General features: G+C 42.3%; 1 protein-coding gene across 5 annotated transcripts in view; it reads right to left on the reverse strand.

The window, feature by feature from the left end:
• The window catches only part of RBM25 (RNA binding motif protein 25), a 36,811-nt gene extending 23,537 nt beyond the window's left edge, over positions 1–13,274 (reverse strand). For 2 of the 5 annotated variants that reach the window (XM_087746389.1, XM_087746385.1), the window contains exons 1-2: positions 10,937–11,118; positions 3,601–3,721 (exon numbers count right to left, since the gene is read on the reverse strand). In XM_087746389.1, the coding sequence (XP_087602515.1) occupies positions 3,601–3,706 (106 nt within the window). In that variant the 5' untranslated portion in view covers positions 3,707–3,721; positions 10,937–11,118. Of the gene's footprint in view, positions 1–3,600; positions 3,722–5,802; positions 5,948–10,389; positions 10,409–10,936; positions 11,119–13,167 lie in introns of those variants that run through there. The other 3 variants (XM_087746386.1, XM_087746388.1, XM_087746387.1) reach the window with 3 other exon arrangements.
• Positions 13,275–14,765: the final 1,491 nt, after the last annotated feature.

Here is a 14,765-nt window from a genome sequence, read left to right on the forward strand (position 1 = left end):
TACTGATGAATACCAATGAACTGATCGCAGACATCATTTCCAAACCAGACAGCAATTTTGGTCAAATAAGAATTTCACAGTACTGATTACCAGTAATTCCTTAAGCATTCAAGCATAGCCTGAGTACACTAACATACCATGTGCATCCTAGTTACTTTTATTATATTACCATTTCAACTTTGTTCATCACAAACAAATTATTTTTAAAGCACATTCAAACCACAGTATTGTTCTAGAAAAGATAGCCATGTGATGAATGAGGCAGGGAATTCCACAGAGAGGAAAAGCAGATGAAATCCTACAGATGATAATCTCATTCCTGACTTGCTCAATTCACATAGCACAATCAATTCCGCATACAGCTTAGGAGTGAGGTGCTATAGAGAACGCCACCAGGCTTCACGCGACTATTTATGGAATAGCTTAATAAAGGCGGCATAGAAAACTTCAATCCAGAAGCTCCCTCCCTGCTCAATACTTGACTTCGCAGTCTCTAAAGCTTAATTTAAAACAATATTTAATCAGGTGAAACCATGCAATACCCTCTGTCCGACTATCAAATTCACCGGCAGCTTTAAGTAGTATCATGTGAGCCAATATCTGATTGTCATAAAGGCTGTTTATCTTTCCATGCCAACTTCTAGAGGAGATTAAAGATATTAAGTGAATGGATTTCAAAAGTACTTGCTGGCCAGTAAAGACATTGAGACTCAAGAACAATGAAGTCAATCTCATGTTCTTCAGAGAAATACCCTCTAGGGATCCTAGATCTCTTTTTTCATTCTACAAAAAACTTTCTTCGTCTTTGACTCTCAATCCTTCCCTTTTGATCCTTCCTTTCTCCAGCTCTCCTACTGCTGTATTCATAAAATCCTAGCCAAGCTTCTGCAACCTACTGTTCCTGCACCTGTTCCACCACTTTCTCCAGCGCTTAGTCCTGAAACAACACTACTTCTCAGACACCCTCTCCAGCTTTCTCCTCATCCACTCTGGTTTTGCTTTGATTGCATCATTTATTTTCTCCATCACTCAATCCTCTTCCTCAGTCCCTTCACATTAAAGTCATACTACCTCCTATCCCTTCAAACTGTTCAGAGAATCAAAAGGCGTATTGTTCTCCCATGCTCCCAGTTTTAACGCACCATGGCATCTCACAGACTGGAGGAACCACTCCAAGACAAGACCCTGGTTGTGCAGCCCTATAACTATTATAACTATAATTACCATGATGCTCAACTTCGATTTTAAAGTTACAACTCCGTAAAGATACTTGTGTTATCACTGACAGTTCTCTGAAACTATCAGCCCAATGCTCAGTAGAAGCAAAAAAAAAAAAAAAAAAATCCACTAAAGCATTGGGCATCATCAGCAAACACCTGATGATCAAGATCACAGGCATCATTTAGCTGTTATACAAAAACCTGGTGCACCTATACTTTGACTACTGCCTACAGACCTGGTCTCTGCAACCCAAGGACAACATGCAGCCTTAGAGAAGAGCAACTACATGACTGAAGTGTTGAAGCAGCTGCTTTACTAGGGAAGACTCTACACTCCGAGACTCTTCAAGTGTGGAGGTTTGCAAGGCATGGAACACGACTGAGGTGTACCAAACCACAGAACGCAGCTCACCGAACTCCAACATCAGAACTGGGCCAGGAGGGGGACACTAAGTAGGCAATGCATTGAAAGACAGACATAAGAAAGTAGCACTTTACACAGTGGTTAATGAACTTCTCAAACATCCCTAACGCTACATTTGTATGAGGGAACAGACTCAGAAAGCAGATACATGCCCACCCTAAATACCATCTTGTATTCCCACTACCCAGACAATGCATCAGGCTATATGGACTGCTGGTCTGACCCACTACAGCATTTCTTACATACAAACCGTAATTTGTTTACATCTTAACAGTATCCGATAATCTTCAGAGACGACAAGACTCATAAGAATCACCTCCTTACCAAATCTTCCACACTTAAGAGATGGAAAGGCTAGAACAGCTGTATTTTTAAGCAAAGCAAAACACTTTTCCTAACTCCATTCTTACACAAGCAAACCGTTCTAGCTTTTCAAAAAACTACAGGCTGAATAAGATAATTAGAATGTGAAATTTTAGCCAAACAGCTAGCTAAAGATTATTATTATTATCCACTAAAATTGTGATCTTACATATGGAATAGCTTCAGAGTAGACTATCATAAAGTCACTGTAGCATTTTCAACTCTATTGATACACTTGTGCTAAGAAGTGAGAGACCCCTATCCTCTACATGTCAAAGTATGTTACCTGCACAGTTAAGCAAATCATGCTTGTAGCGTGCAGAGAAAAATTTAATTCTCACTTAATACCAGGCTCCTCCACTCTACATACTGTTTGGATTATAATACTGAAACAAGACTATTTATATAAAACGTCAAACATAACAAGAGAACAAAAAGATCTTTGTTGCACATGTTAAGAAGCAAATGTTCAGAGCAGAAACTCGTATCAGGCATTTAAAAATATTCTTCAGAAAGTTATTTTTAAAAGTATCTGGTGTTTTTCACACTAGTATATATAAACTGGAGCTAGTAAAGATAAGAGGTATGGTTTTAAATTTTAACCTGAAATTTTTGATGGCAGAGCGCTACCTAATCAAGAACTCTGCCTTTAGCAGAAAACAGATAGTATCTCATGGATCTCAGGAAAAAAAAGTTTAGGAAAATTAATGCAAGTAAGGATTAGCCTGATGAATGGATGTGCACAAATGACTCCGGAGTTCAGCCATCTGGTTTTTGAATGCCTTTATTGTCTACAAAACACTTGTGTACAACACAGCTTAAGACAGACAGCAGTTATTTTCTGCAGCCCTTGTGATGAATTTTAAAGGGGTAATTCTCTTACATATTCCTCTCTCCCACTCACTCTGTGGTCTCCTGCCTTCAGTCACTGTTATCCATACTGGCAATGTACAGAAAGAAGGTGGTTCCAGACCAACAAATTAAAGTCTCAATGCGAAAAACAGAGGCTGATCTTACAGATGAACAAAGGAAAAAAGGTGGGATTAATTTTAGGAAGATTAGAAGGAATGATGAATGTAACAGTAAGTTTGCAAGATGTGTGGAGGAAAGTATGTAAGAAGCAGAATAAAAGAAAGAGGGACTTATAAAAAAGTGGAGAAAAAAGTTGGACCTTCTCTGAAAGTTACTCCTACATTTTCACACCACACGTACTCAGCGTTTCTAAAGTCTATTACAATGGCTTATTTGAAAGAAATTGAAAATCATAGTCTACTGTCAAAACAGTGGCTCTTAGAATACCTAACGTTAACAAAAATCACCACATGCTTCAGTCTTGAAAAAAAAGGTTCAAGACAAAGTCCAGTATTGTCTCTAACGGTTTGATTTCTGGTAAGAAGTAAGCAGCTTTTGGTAGACCAAAAGGAGCTTGCTCACATGACAGGATCTGTGAGTAAACTAGAAACTCAATTGCAATGTACACAAATCAGAGTTACTGAAATACATTAAGAGCCAGTAACTTTTATAAATACTACAATTCATAATAATAAACGGAAATTTAGTTCTACAACACTTCCATATACTAACATAACTTACCAGGAGGTACAGGTGGAGGAAAGCCAGGAAACTGTGGAGGTGGGATCCCGGGGGGAAGTGTTGGGATTCCCATAGGAGGGCGATTCAAATGAGGTGGAAAAGACATTCTTCCAGTCACAATCTGTCAAAAAGATAGAAAAGGAAACTTGTACTAGTCAGTTCCCAAACATGAATTACAAAAGCAGTGCAAATTATAAGCGTCCATGATGATTTTAAATCTTTATATGGACATTCAACTACAAACTAAAACTATTTTTAACTCTTTTTCCCCAGCTGTTAAGTTACATATGTAGTAGAAGTCTTCTTTCACAATGAAAAACAGCACTTCTAGCACAGTGTTTCAGAATGAAGTGAAAGAGAAAACCAACCACATCTGACTCCTCATACTAATGGTTTACAAGGAGTGTGAATTAAACAGCGTTTAACAGTTTGTACAGATTCTTTGAAATAAAGCTATCTTTTGCAGTATCTGAAAACAGAAGTAGTCTTGTAATACATTTTCAATAAGGCAAGTAGCTGTCTTGTACAAGAAATGATCACACACAATACAACTGTGGAACTAGATGTGAGAAAGAACTGGGCCATCCCAATGCTCAGCATTAATGGAAATTGTACTTCAGACGACACTGGGGAGATCTCCGAATTCCAGCACAGAGACAGTTAAAAGCTTGGAAGAGGGTTCACTGATCTATTTTTAAACTTTCCAGTTCACACATTTCTAGAGCTCAACTTGGACGATAGCCCATGAGCTGAGAGTCAATACGCTACTATGGAGAGTAAAGACTGTTTTAACATCATTTGCTATTCAGATGGTTATTATTACGTGCACATTACTGACCCTGTAACAGATACCACCCAATAATAAAAAACTCAAGATCACTCTTAACACAACAAAGCATGTACTCCTGCTTCCAATATTATCTCAGCAACCCTACATGGTTAAGTCTTCAAAAAAGGTTGGCCCTGAGTCCTAAAAAAACCCAAAACTGGTCACCAATATTCCTGTTGAGCATACAGGCACATTCACGCTGCCGTGAGGAAGCACTAGAGGAACTTCAAACACACTGGACTGTGTGGATACGAATCATGAAGACACCATATCACAAGTGACAAGAGTCCAGTTAGCTGTCTGCACAAACATTTGCACTTTTCAAAGGGACTGTACAGACTGCTTTACAGCCTACAGTACCGTATCTTCACTGCAACTATTTTCCAAACAGGCAACCACGAGTCAAAACCGAAGCAGGAGGCTTTGAGAAAAAGGGTTATGATAAGCAAAATTTAGATACGTACAGCAGATCTGTCGATGATTAAGATGCTTTCCCCCGTTTCCTGGTATTGAACACACAAGAAACAGGAAACGGGCTTTGCTGGAAACAGATGTGCCTTCCAGTAGCGAAACGACAGTCTTAAATACTACAAGTAAGAGCTAACATCAGGACTCTACCATAATAGCAGATACATTTGAAAGAGCTAAAAAATGATAATAAGAGAATCACGTAGCAAAACTTTATTCCCACAGAGCCTGGAAACAACTATGAGAGATAAATATATATACAGGACCGGAGAGGATGAAAGGGAAACCCAAATGTATTTGGTAATACCTTTGAATATCAGAACTTATTTATTCTAAGAACACATATATAACCCTATAGCATAATTCACCCAAAGACACATTTACAGCTACATCAATTACAAGAGGTTCGTGATGATGGCATTCATTAATTGGCCCCAAAGGGCATTCATCAACATCTTACCAGGAGAAAAGATAAACGCTCCTGCGACACAAGGTCTAAGACGGTAGAAGAAACAAGACAGCAAACGCAAGCATTCCTCCAACAGTTCAATAAAGATTATTTTATACAATATAATAAACACAAAACCTCTCCCCCCTTAGAATCCATATGCCTAAGAACACACCTCTTCTGTCATTCTTGAATTTTTAAAACTGAATGGGCAAAGAAAAGCAGCAAAGGTCTACTGCCAAAACATTTTATTTGGAAGAACATTGTTTATTGTCTTTTCAGACTACACGCACATCAGCTGACATTCCTCTAGAATCTGAAACCTGGGTGGTATAGAAGGGAACAGAACTCCATTATCCACCTTGATATCACTATTTGAAACTTTTTCACCAAAAAAACCAGCCAAGGGTCCCAGGAAAGGCAGAAAATTAAGATCTTTAATGCTCTCAGTTCTTACCTATATTGTAAGCTGATAGACAACTGGACAAAATTCAAAGCTTTGGGGTAGGATGGTAGAGCAATAAGCTCTGAGGTGGTTCTAAACAGGCTGCAATAGCGTTACACCATCTGAGGCCCACAAGACATTAAGGAGTGGTCTGTTAAACAAAAAAAGAACAATTGGAGAAGTAATTTTCCTGACTGCCTGTAGGTGCAGTCCCTTCTCTTGCTCTGATAAGCACTTTATCTGAGACACCATTTTGGAGAAGCTAAAAAAAAAGCCTATGGACTAAGAAGTGAAACAGTTCTTTGAAATAAAGGATGCTGAAACATACCGTACTCAAGGGATGTTACATATGGACACAGGCAAACTTTTTTTTTTTTAATTTAAATAAAAAGTGCAAAGACTTAGCAGTCAGTGAAGTAACTGTTACTGCATAAAAGGAACAAGAATGGATCAAATTTAGTCTTTCAATCTTCTAGTCAGATGGACGTGAAACATCATTATTTGTAACAACCCATTTTACTTGAAGCACTCTGTTCTTATTTCTTCCATATTTGTACAGTTATTTTCACAGCAGCTAGAAAGCTGCCCTGGTGCGGACTTAATTCTTGCACAGACCAATCCTAGCACCTCTGCTGCCTGTGACACTGATGATCAACACTACAATTAAAGAAAGCCTTGGTCTCGTTCTTGCTACTATATGTAACTACCAATGCGAAAACAGCAAAGAGAACAGTTTAATTCTGTTTCTGTTACGAAAACTGTGAGGATCAACAGATACCAAGATTGAAACTGCTCACTGGAGAAGTGAGAGATCTGGATGAGAGAAAAAGATGCGTCCAGTTCCTTGCAGCAGCCAAGATGCTACAATGAAGGGAACTGCGTAGCACATTTTTTTCTCTCAGCAGCTAGAGAACACACAAGAAACATACATGCTCTTCCCATGGTCAGAGGGGCCTCTGACATCAAATTTATAAGCAACTAGAAACCAAGAGTTAGGTACGGAAAGTTGAGATGCTAAGCTACGTCTAGGTAGAATACACTTGTAGAAATCACAGGAACAGTATCTTGAACTTCTCAGCAAACTGTCCTGCTACCCTGTCAGTACAGTTCAGTGATCAGTGTCCGATATATTTACTGCGGTCTCAGTATTGTATATGGTGATCTTCAAATTTCCCCAATATATTCAAATGTGTAAGTAAGGAACTAACCAGTCCTGAGATATTTTTAAAGCCTAAGTTGACTTATGAAATTATTACCTTAAGTGAAATTGGATGTGAGCAGCATTCCTGACAGCTGCATTTTAACTAGCAGCTCTAAGTGAGAGATTAGTTTGTGTGAATGTGACAGTGCTCACAAAGCTACAGGGGCAAGAAAAGCAGTGAGCATCTAGCCTGACACCATTCAAAATGCCGAAATAATGGCATCTTCGGCCCTCAAAATGATGGATTTGTGTCAGGTCTCTCTCAATTTACGCTATGTCCGTGCAGGGTGTACAACAGGAGCAGGTCTGTTAAAACAGATGAAGCTGAGACCCTAATGTCCACACTACACAATTTGGGGAGGTTCATCCCACTGGAACGAATGCCCATTTCCAGGTAAGAGCACATTTTTCAATATATTTTCGTCCAAAAGGAATCCAGTTCATCCACTTGAATAGTGCAAACCAATATGAAAAAAGGCTTCCCAAGTGAAGATGACTGCGAGACTTCCTTCAAAAGCACACTCCTGATCTGAGTTAACACAGTAATGTAGGTGCACACTTTATTAGCCTTAGGCAATTTTTGTAAGCTGAAGATTAATGATGTCATGGATGGCAAAACATCTAAGCTTACCATAAGCAGACCCAGCTCAAATCCAGCCTGAGCTATTAACTAAAGCAAGTGCTACACAAACACAGCTGTAATATTCCAGGTTCAACTTTGGCCTAGAAGGAGTTCAGTTGCTTTCATACACGGCTCTTCCGAGTTAATAAGTCCTGGTGGAACCAAACGCCATGCAGAGCCAGCTGCACCTATCTTCTGAAACTTGGGGAGAGTACAGGAATACCCACATGGCTCTAAGGTTTGGTAAAATCCACTGAGACTTGTTAATTCTGACTCGGTGCTATCCCTGCTGGGCCGGAGCTCTGCCTGTTAGAAGCACGCTAGCTCTGATGCACAACTAAACAAGTGCACAGGGCTGGCCCCGGGGCATGCTGGACTCAAGTGTCTGAGACCACACAGAACTCAGAATTACTATGAAATAAGGGTCACCGTTGTTCAGATATTGCTGCCCCATGCTTCTTTATTATCTCCGACTCCCAAAAGTCCCAATAGGAGGGGACTCACTATATGAGAAGATTGTACTGGTCTGGCTGCACTGTTGATGTAGTCTTTTTAAAATCATAGTATTCTTTAAACCTTTTTTAAAATTTATTCAATTTTTTAATAAAGGAGTGAAGAGATATGTCATAAACAGAAAGTAAGTTTATTAAAAATCACTGGTGACTAATGTATTTTAAAGTGACAATTATATCACCTACTCAGGGCAGCATCAGAATTCTACCAGTGTCACAGGATTTCTCTCCTTAGTATCTCTGTGTTTACACATCATAACTTTTATTTAAAAACCTGCAAAACATTTTACCCATTTTCAAAACAGTTAAGTTCTCTATGAAACAAACAATTGCAATACTTACTGTTGAGCTGCTGTTATACTAAACAAAGTTAAAATTAACTATAAAAATGCTTAAGTCTTAATGCATAAACAAACTTAACGCGTTTCAAGAATACATACATGTAGTGTCATAACAGCAGTGACAGTATGGCTGATCTAGCCTGATTTCATTTTGTCTGATTTTAACTTCTCTTCAACATTTTCCCAATACAACTCTTCTGCACCACAAAAAATCTGTACACTTAGTCTAGACTAAGTTGCACAAAACAGCTGTGCAAGCTAGTCCCTCAAATACGGGAGCAGTAAGCGCAAAACTTGTTTGGAATTTGTTTTTTAATTAACTACAATTCAGCTTTGATTATAATCTTAATATTTAGATTATTACAAGAGTGCCTGACAAAATCCACACCTATGGTAAGTGTGTAACACTATGCTATTTAGTAACACCCTGGTTAAAGAGATGTTATACCAAGACATTTGATTTGTATATCCATGTTATTACATTTCACTGAAATGTCCCTATAAAAAAAGCTTTCACACATAAAAATGTTTCTAATGCTTTTTAAGAATTAGAGTAATTCCTATTAAGAACCATACAATGTTTTGGCATTTGATTCTAATGTCAATATCTAGGCAGCAACACAGAGTGAATAATAATTTCCTCTAATTTGTGACAAAGTATTTTTTATATTTTGTGTCACATGATGGGTGCAGCTGAGCAACAAAAGCATTCTCAGAAACCACTGGAGAAAACGTGCGGTAAACCAACCTATTAAAGTCAGTACTATCACATGGGCTTTTACATCAGTCTCTACATGATGCATGGATTTTTAAGCTGTTCCATTATAAAAATAACTAACCCCATAGTTTGTCAACAACTGGAAATGCTGTTTATATTATTGCTTCTCACAAGAAAAAGCTCCCTAAAAGAAAAATCTGTTATTTCAAGTCCACTGATTCTCTGAGTGAAAATATCCACTTTCTACAGTTTTCTCCAAAATTGCCTGCAAGCTAAGCAAGGCTTCAATGTCAAACACAACAGACACGGGGACAGATAAAACAGATTATAGATTTTCTAAGTGTATTTATTTCTGAACAAACAAAACTAGTATTTGCTCAAGCCTGTTTTTCAGAGGTGATCTAGAAAGTGTTCACTAACTGCCATGAAATAAGTTGAATCCCAAAATATTATGGAGCTACCCAAAAAGCAACATGCTTATCCAAACCAAGGCCTCAGTCCGAAAGCCCTTTAACTAGGGCTCCATTAAACATGTCACCAGAACTTTATGATCTGTGATTCAGTTCCTAATCTAATTCTGTGTCTCTGCGCCCACATAAAGCCCTAGTCAGTCAAATAAGTGACTGTCCACTCTAACTTTGCTGTTAACTCTTCCCAAAACACAAACACAGCTGTGGCATTACAACGTTTATGTGAATGGGCACTTGAGAGACAGAAGCAGAGAAATGTGAAGGGCTATGTACAATGCCACCCCTTTACAAGGCAAGTAAGAAACCATCCTGTTCTTCCTTCTTCGACTTTGTTCTGGACCATCTTCCACAGATGCTGATGCAATACCTGAAGCAATGCATTCCTGCCCCACAAAAAATTACTAAAAATCCGTGTGCGTGCATTTTAATCTGAATAGACTGAGAACTATAGAACTTTAAGACTTCACTTCCTGTAAGACCTACTACAAAAAAAAGTTAGTTGTGTTCGGGATGTTCGCTGTACTTAAACACAAAAACCTCTTTTCCTTCAGGCAGACAAAGGTCTTTTTCTATAATGGAAAAAGACATCATGAGAAAAACATGCGAATATACGCATCACAGCTGTTACCGACACGGATGAATCACTCCGGCTCTTTTATGCACAAGCTGCTGACGCGTGTTTTAAGATGACCACCCCAGTCCACACTAAGGACATTAACGTCCCTGCCGCGATACCGTCGAAAGACGCTTCCTCGCAAAACCCGCTTCCCCGGCACCGAAAAGTGAAATCCCACCCGCAGCCAGAGGCGGCCCGGCGCGGCCCAGGCCGGGCAGCAGCTTCGGGCGCCGGCAGACGCTCCGCCAGGGGCTCGTCCGCTCCCACCCGAGAGGCGCAGGGCCTCGTCCCGGCCGCGAGATGGGCTCCCCTCGCCTTCCGCGGAGCCGCTCGCCGCCCCGCCCGCCGGGGCCGGCCGCCCGCCGCGCCTCCGGGAGGCGGAAGGGGCTCCCACGCCTCCTGGGCGGGAGAGGAAGCGAAGGGCCCCCGCCGCCCGCCCGCGAGCGCCTCCCCGAGGCCGCGCTCCCCTTCCACCCCGCCACTAGGCCCGCGCCGCCTCTCCGCCGAGGCGCGGGCCGCGGCCGCCGAGAGGCCGCCGGCGCCTGCCACGGCCCAGGGTGCGGGGCGCGGCAGAGCGGCCCCGGCCCGGCCCCGGCCGCGCCTCCTCTCAGCAGGCGGCTGAAGCGCCGCCGCCTTCCCTCCCCCTCTCATCCCCCCGCTTCTCACCCCTTCGCTGCGGAGCAGGAGCCGCGTCCGGAGCGCCGCCGCGGCCCCTCCAAGCCGCGCGGGTCGGGGGTGGTGCAGGGGGACGCCGCTCGGCCGCCTGAGGCCCAGCTGGGAGGCCGCGGGGCGCCACTAGGCCGCGAACACACCGCGCCGCGCCGCCGCCGCCGCGCTGCGCGGGGTCATGTGACCCGCCCCTTCCGTCAGCGGCCCGACCTGCACCGCGCCGCGCCACCATAGAGGCGGCCGTGCCAGAGCGCCCTCCCGCGCCGCACCCAGACAATAACGCGCCCAACCATAGAGCGGCGGCGGCCAGAGGGGCAGAGAGAGAGAAAGAAGGCGTCCCGGCTGCCGCCATCTTCGCTGGGGGCGGGCGGCGCGGCGCGGCGCCTTGACCCAGCCCGGAGCCTCGCCATCTTTGAGGTCAAACACCGTCGCTCGGGGCTGCTGGCGGCTGCGGCGCGGGTGGCTGAAGGCCCTGGAAAGCCGCCCGCGTTGGGCTGGCACCGGCTCCTCCCCCGGCTGCTGGCCTGCGCCCCCTCGGCTACGCCGGGGCGCCCTCCCCGCTGCCGCGCTCTGCGGCCGGGCTTCGCTGCGGCCCAGCTGTGAGGGTGGTAGGTGCCGGCGACACCCGCGGGCGCAGCGGCGCGGGAAATACGCCTCTTGCGTTGAACAGCCTGTTGATAAGGAGGGACCACGTGTTGTGGCTGCCTTTAGGAAATTCTGAGGGCCTAGAAAGCTAAGCCAAAAAGCAATCTTACAGTCGGGAGATGTAAAGATACAGAATCATAGAATGCTTTGGGATGGAAGGGACCTTTAAAGGTCATCTAGTCCAACCCCCCTGCAACGAGCAGGGACATCGTCAACTAGATCAGGTTGCTCAGAGCCCCCACCAGCCTGACCTTGAATGTTTCCAGGGATGGGGCATCTACCACCTCTCTGGGCAACCTGTTCCAGTGTTTCACCATCCACATTGTAAAAAATGGCTTCCTTATATCTAGTCTAAATCTTTTAGTTTAAAACCATTACCCCCTGTCCTATCACAACAGGCCCTGCTAAAAAGTTAGTCCCCATCTTTCTTATAAGCCCCCTTTAAGTACTGAAAGGCCGCAATAAGGTCTCCCTGGAGCCTTCTCTAAGCTGAATAACCCCAACTTTCTCAGCCTTTCCTCATAGAAGAGATGCTCCAGCCCCCTGACTATTTTTGTGGCCCTCCTCTGGACCGGCTCCAACAGGTCCACATCTTTCCTGTGCTTGGAGGCCCCAGAGCTGGACGCAGTACTCCAGGTGGGGTCTCGCCAGAGCAGAGGAGCAGAATCACCTCCCTCAACCTGCTGGCCAAGCTTCTTTTGATGCAGCCCAGGATAAGGTTGGCTTTCGTGGAAGGCTGTATCTCTGCTGAAAAAACTACGGATTTACAGGGCAAAAAGAGCAAACACCAGTGTCTTAGGCAGGCATATGCTCCACAAAAAGATCTTGCTGTGCTATAAAGCAGTTGGGCCTAGCCATGGTCTACAGCTGGTAGTTTCCCTCACCTACTTCCAGCATTTAGACTACATTAGAAGACAATTTTAAACGTACAATTCCCCCCAACATTACATGCGAGACAGTAATTGCTGTAGTTACAACAATGATGGCAAGCAATTGCAAATGGGAAGAGGAGGTGGCTGTGAATGGAAGGAAGGTGGTCTTACAGATGATTATGAGGTAGACAACAACACAAGCATATGTGCACAAAACTGTTTAAAACATTTTGGATCAGCTAGGTAAAAAAAGTCGTACTATCTCTATATTACATTTTCCACTGTTTATATACACTGTTTAAGGAAAAGTGCTCAAAAGACTAGAGTCTAATGACAAACAATCCCCTCCACCTGTAATGGCAAGAAAAACTTGCGAAGCAGACACTGTTGACTTCTTCAGCACAGAGCAGATTAAATCTACCTGACTGATGTCATACATGCTACTCAATGGTCAACAGCTGAGCTGGAACTAAGGTCCAGTTCATCACCTTGCTTTACAAGATGATATGCAAGGGTAAATATTTTAGCAGTAGCAGATTTAGGACATACTTCAAGATTTCATGCAATTCCTTCCCCTTTCAGAAACGCCATTTTTGCTTTCCATCAATTACAACTCATTCCATGCAGCCTGCATATCTCCCTTCAACTAATACGTATTTAGTAACTGCAATACTGACTACTGTTAATATTTTGAATAATTTATAAACATACCTAGGCAGGTAAAAGTGGTACTCATTTTGCAGCTTGCAGGAAAACCAAGGAAAAGAGAAAGGGCATAAAAAGAATCTTCTCAGTTTCCTGTTTCTATGCTGCTGTCTCAGATTGAAACTGTTACCTGCTTGAAAAAGAAATGTGAAATCGGAATTCACTTATACTGCTGTAACAAGCCCTTTTGTTTACAGGAAACATTGCAAAGGCTTTCCTGATTTAGATGTTCATCTATTTTGTTTAGCCAAAGAAACAGACCATTTTGCATTTACTCCCCTTGTACATGTCATGAACTTTAGTCTCCAGTATCCTTCCTAATCAAGGAAGAATAGCATCAGAAGCATCCAGTAAAAATAGCTACTTCCACATCTCTCTCTTGCTGCTATTGAATTTTAGAATTACCTACCCCTAAACCTATCTATGTTATCTTCCTACCCTTCAGTTGTGAAACTGAGATCCCACTTTCCAGATACTGACCACAGTTCACTTTATTAAGTTCCTTGCTGTGGACTCCAGAGTTTCATGCTCAAGCCAATCAAGAAGAGCGCAGTAGATAGCTTTTAAAATTAAGGCCGAAATTAAAAGAAGTGCTTTTTATGCCTGCAGATTGTTTTGCATTTCAGGCCTGAGAAATCATTCTAAACATGCTAGGCAGCATCTCAGGGTACAGAGATCAGGTTGTTTCTAGACTATGCACCATGTTAAATGTTTTATGGGTGGAACAGAGTTCTAGTCCACAGCTCCAGAATCACTGGCTAAAAAGGATATACTACAGTGGTGAAGGAGTAGAGTCTTTATAAAACTGTGACTAATCCCTGGGATCCTGGATCCTTACTGCTTATCTGCTCTATCCAACGCAGGTTTCTGTCTCGTCAGTATATGCTATGTTACTCCCATGGAAATCAGTAAAACTTGTTTTCAAGGAGCGGCTGGAATTGATTTTTTACATATAGCACAACCAAATTTATGGTTATAAGCAGGGCATTTAAAAGAGGAATTAAATCTACACTTCCGATTCCAGGAGGAGCAGTGTTGCACTTTTTCTAAGAGAGAGAAGTAGTAAACAGTGGAGGATGAAAGTTTAGGCTTTATGCAGAAAATAATAACTAGTGCAACTTTGTAGATTTTGTAATATTTTAAATAAAAGTAGCCTTCAAGTGTACTTTTTTAACACCACAAAATGAATAATTACATTTTGTCTTCTCTTCCTCATACCCTTTAATCGCTCCCTCTGTCACATTACCAGTCTAAATACAGCCACTTAGGGGAAGATCCCTTAGATTTGCTTTGATTCCTTGGCTCCCCATGAATAGCACTGTGAGATTTAAAAGTTTCTACCCTGTATGTATTAAATATATACACTACCCAGGATTTTTTTACTCTGAAGACATTTGGTTCAGCAAAAGTTTATTGCTATAGATGTCAGCCTATTTAGTTAATCTTTCTGATTAATCTTTTCTGCAAAATACTGAGTGAAAATACATTATTGTAATAGTATGAAAGAGAACAGGGAAGACAGTTACTGTCCCAATCTTCAGTCATTCATCATCACTAAACTGCATAGAAGAGAAATAGATAAACCACGTATATGCCCAGTTACG

This window comes from Nipponia nippon, unplaced genomic scaffold (assembly GCF_047370975.1).
Source record: "Nipponia nippon isolate SJK-2023a ecotype South Korea unplaced genomic scaffold, ASM4737097v1 scaffold_10, whole genome shotgun sequence".
Taxonomy (NCBI): domain Eukaryota; kingdom Metazoa; phylum Chordata; class Aves; order Pelecaniformes; family Threskiornithidae; genus Nipponia; species Nipponia nippon.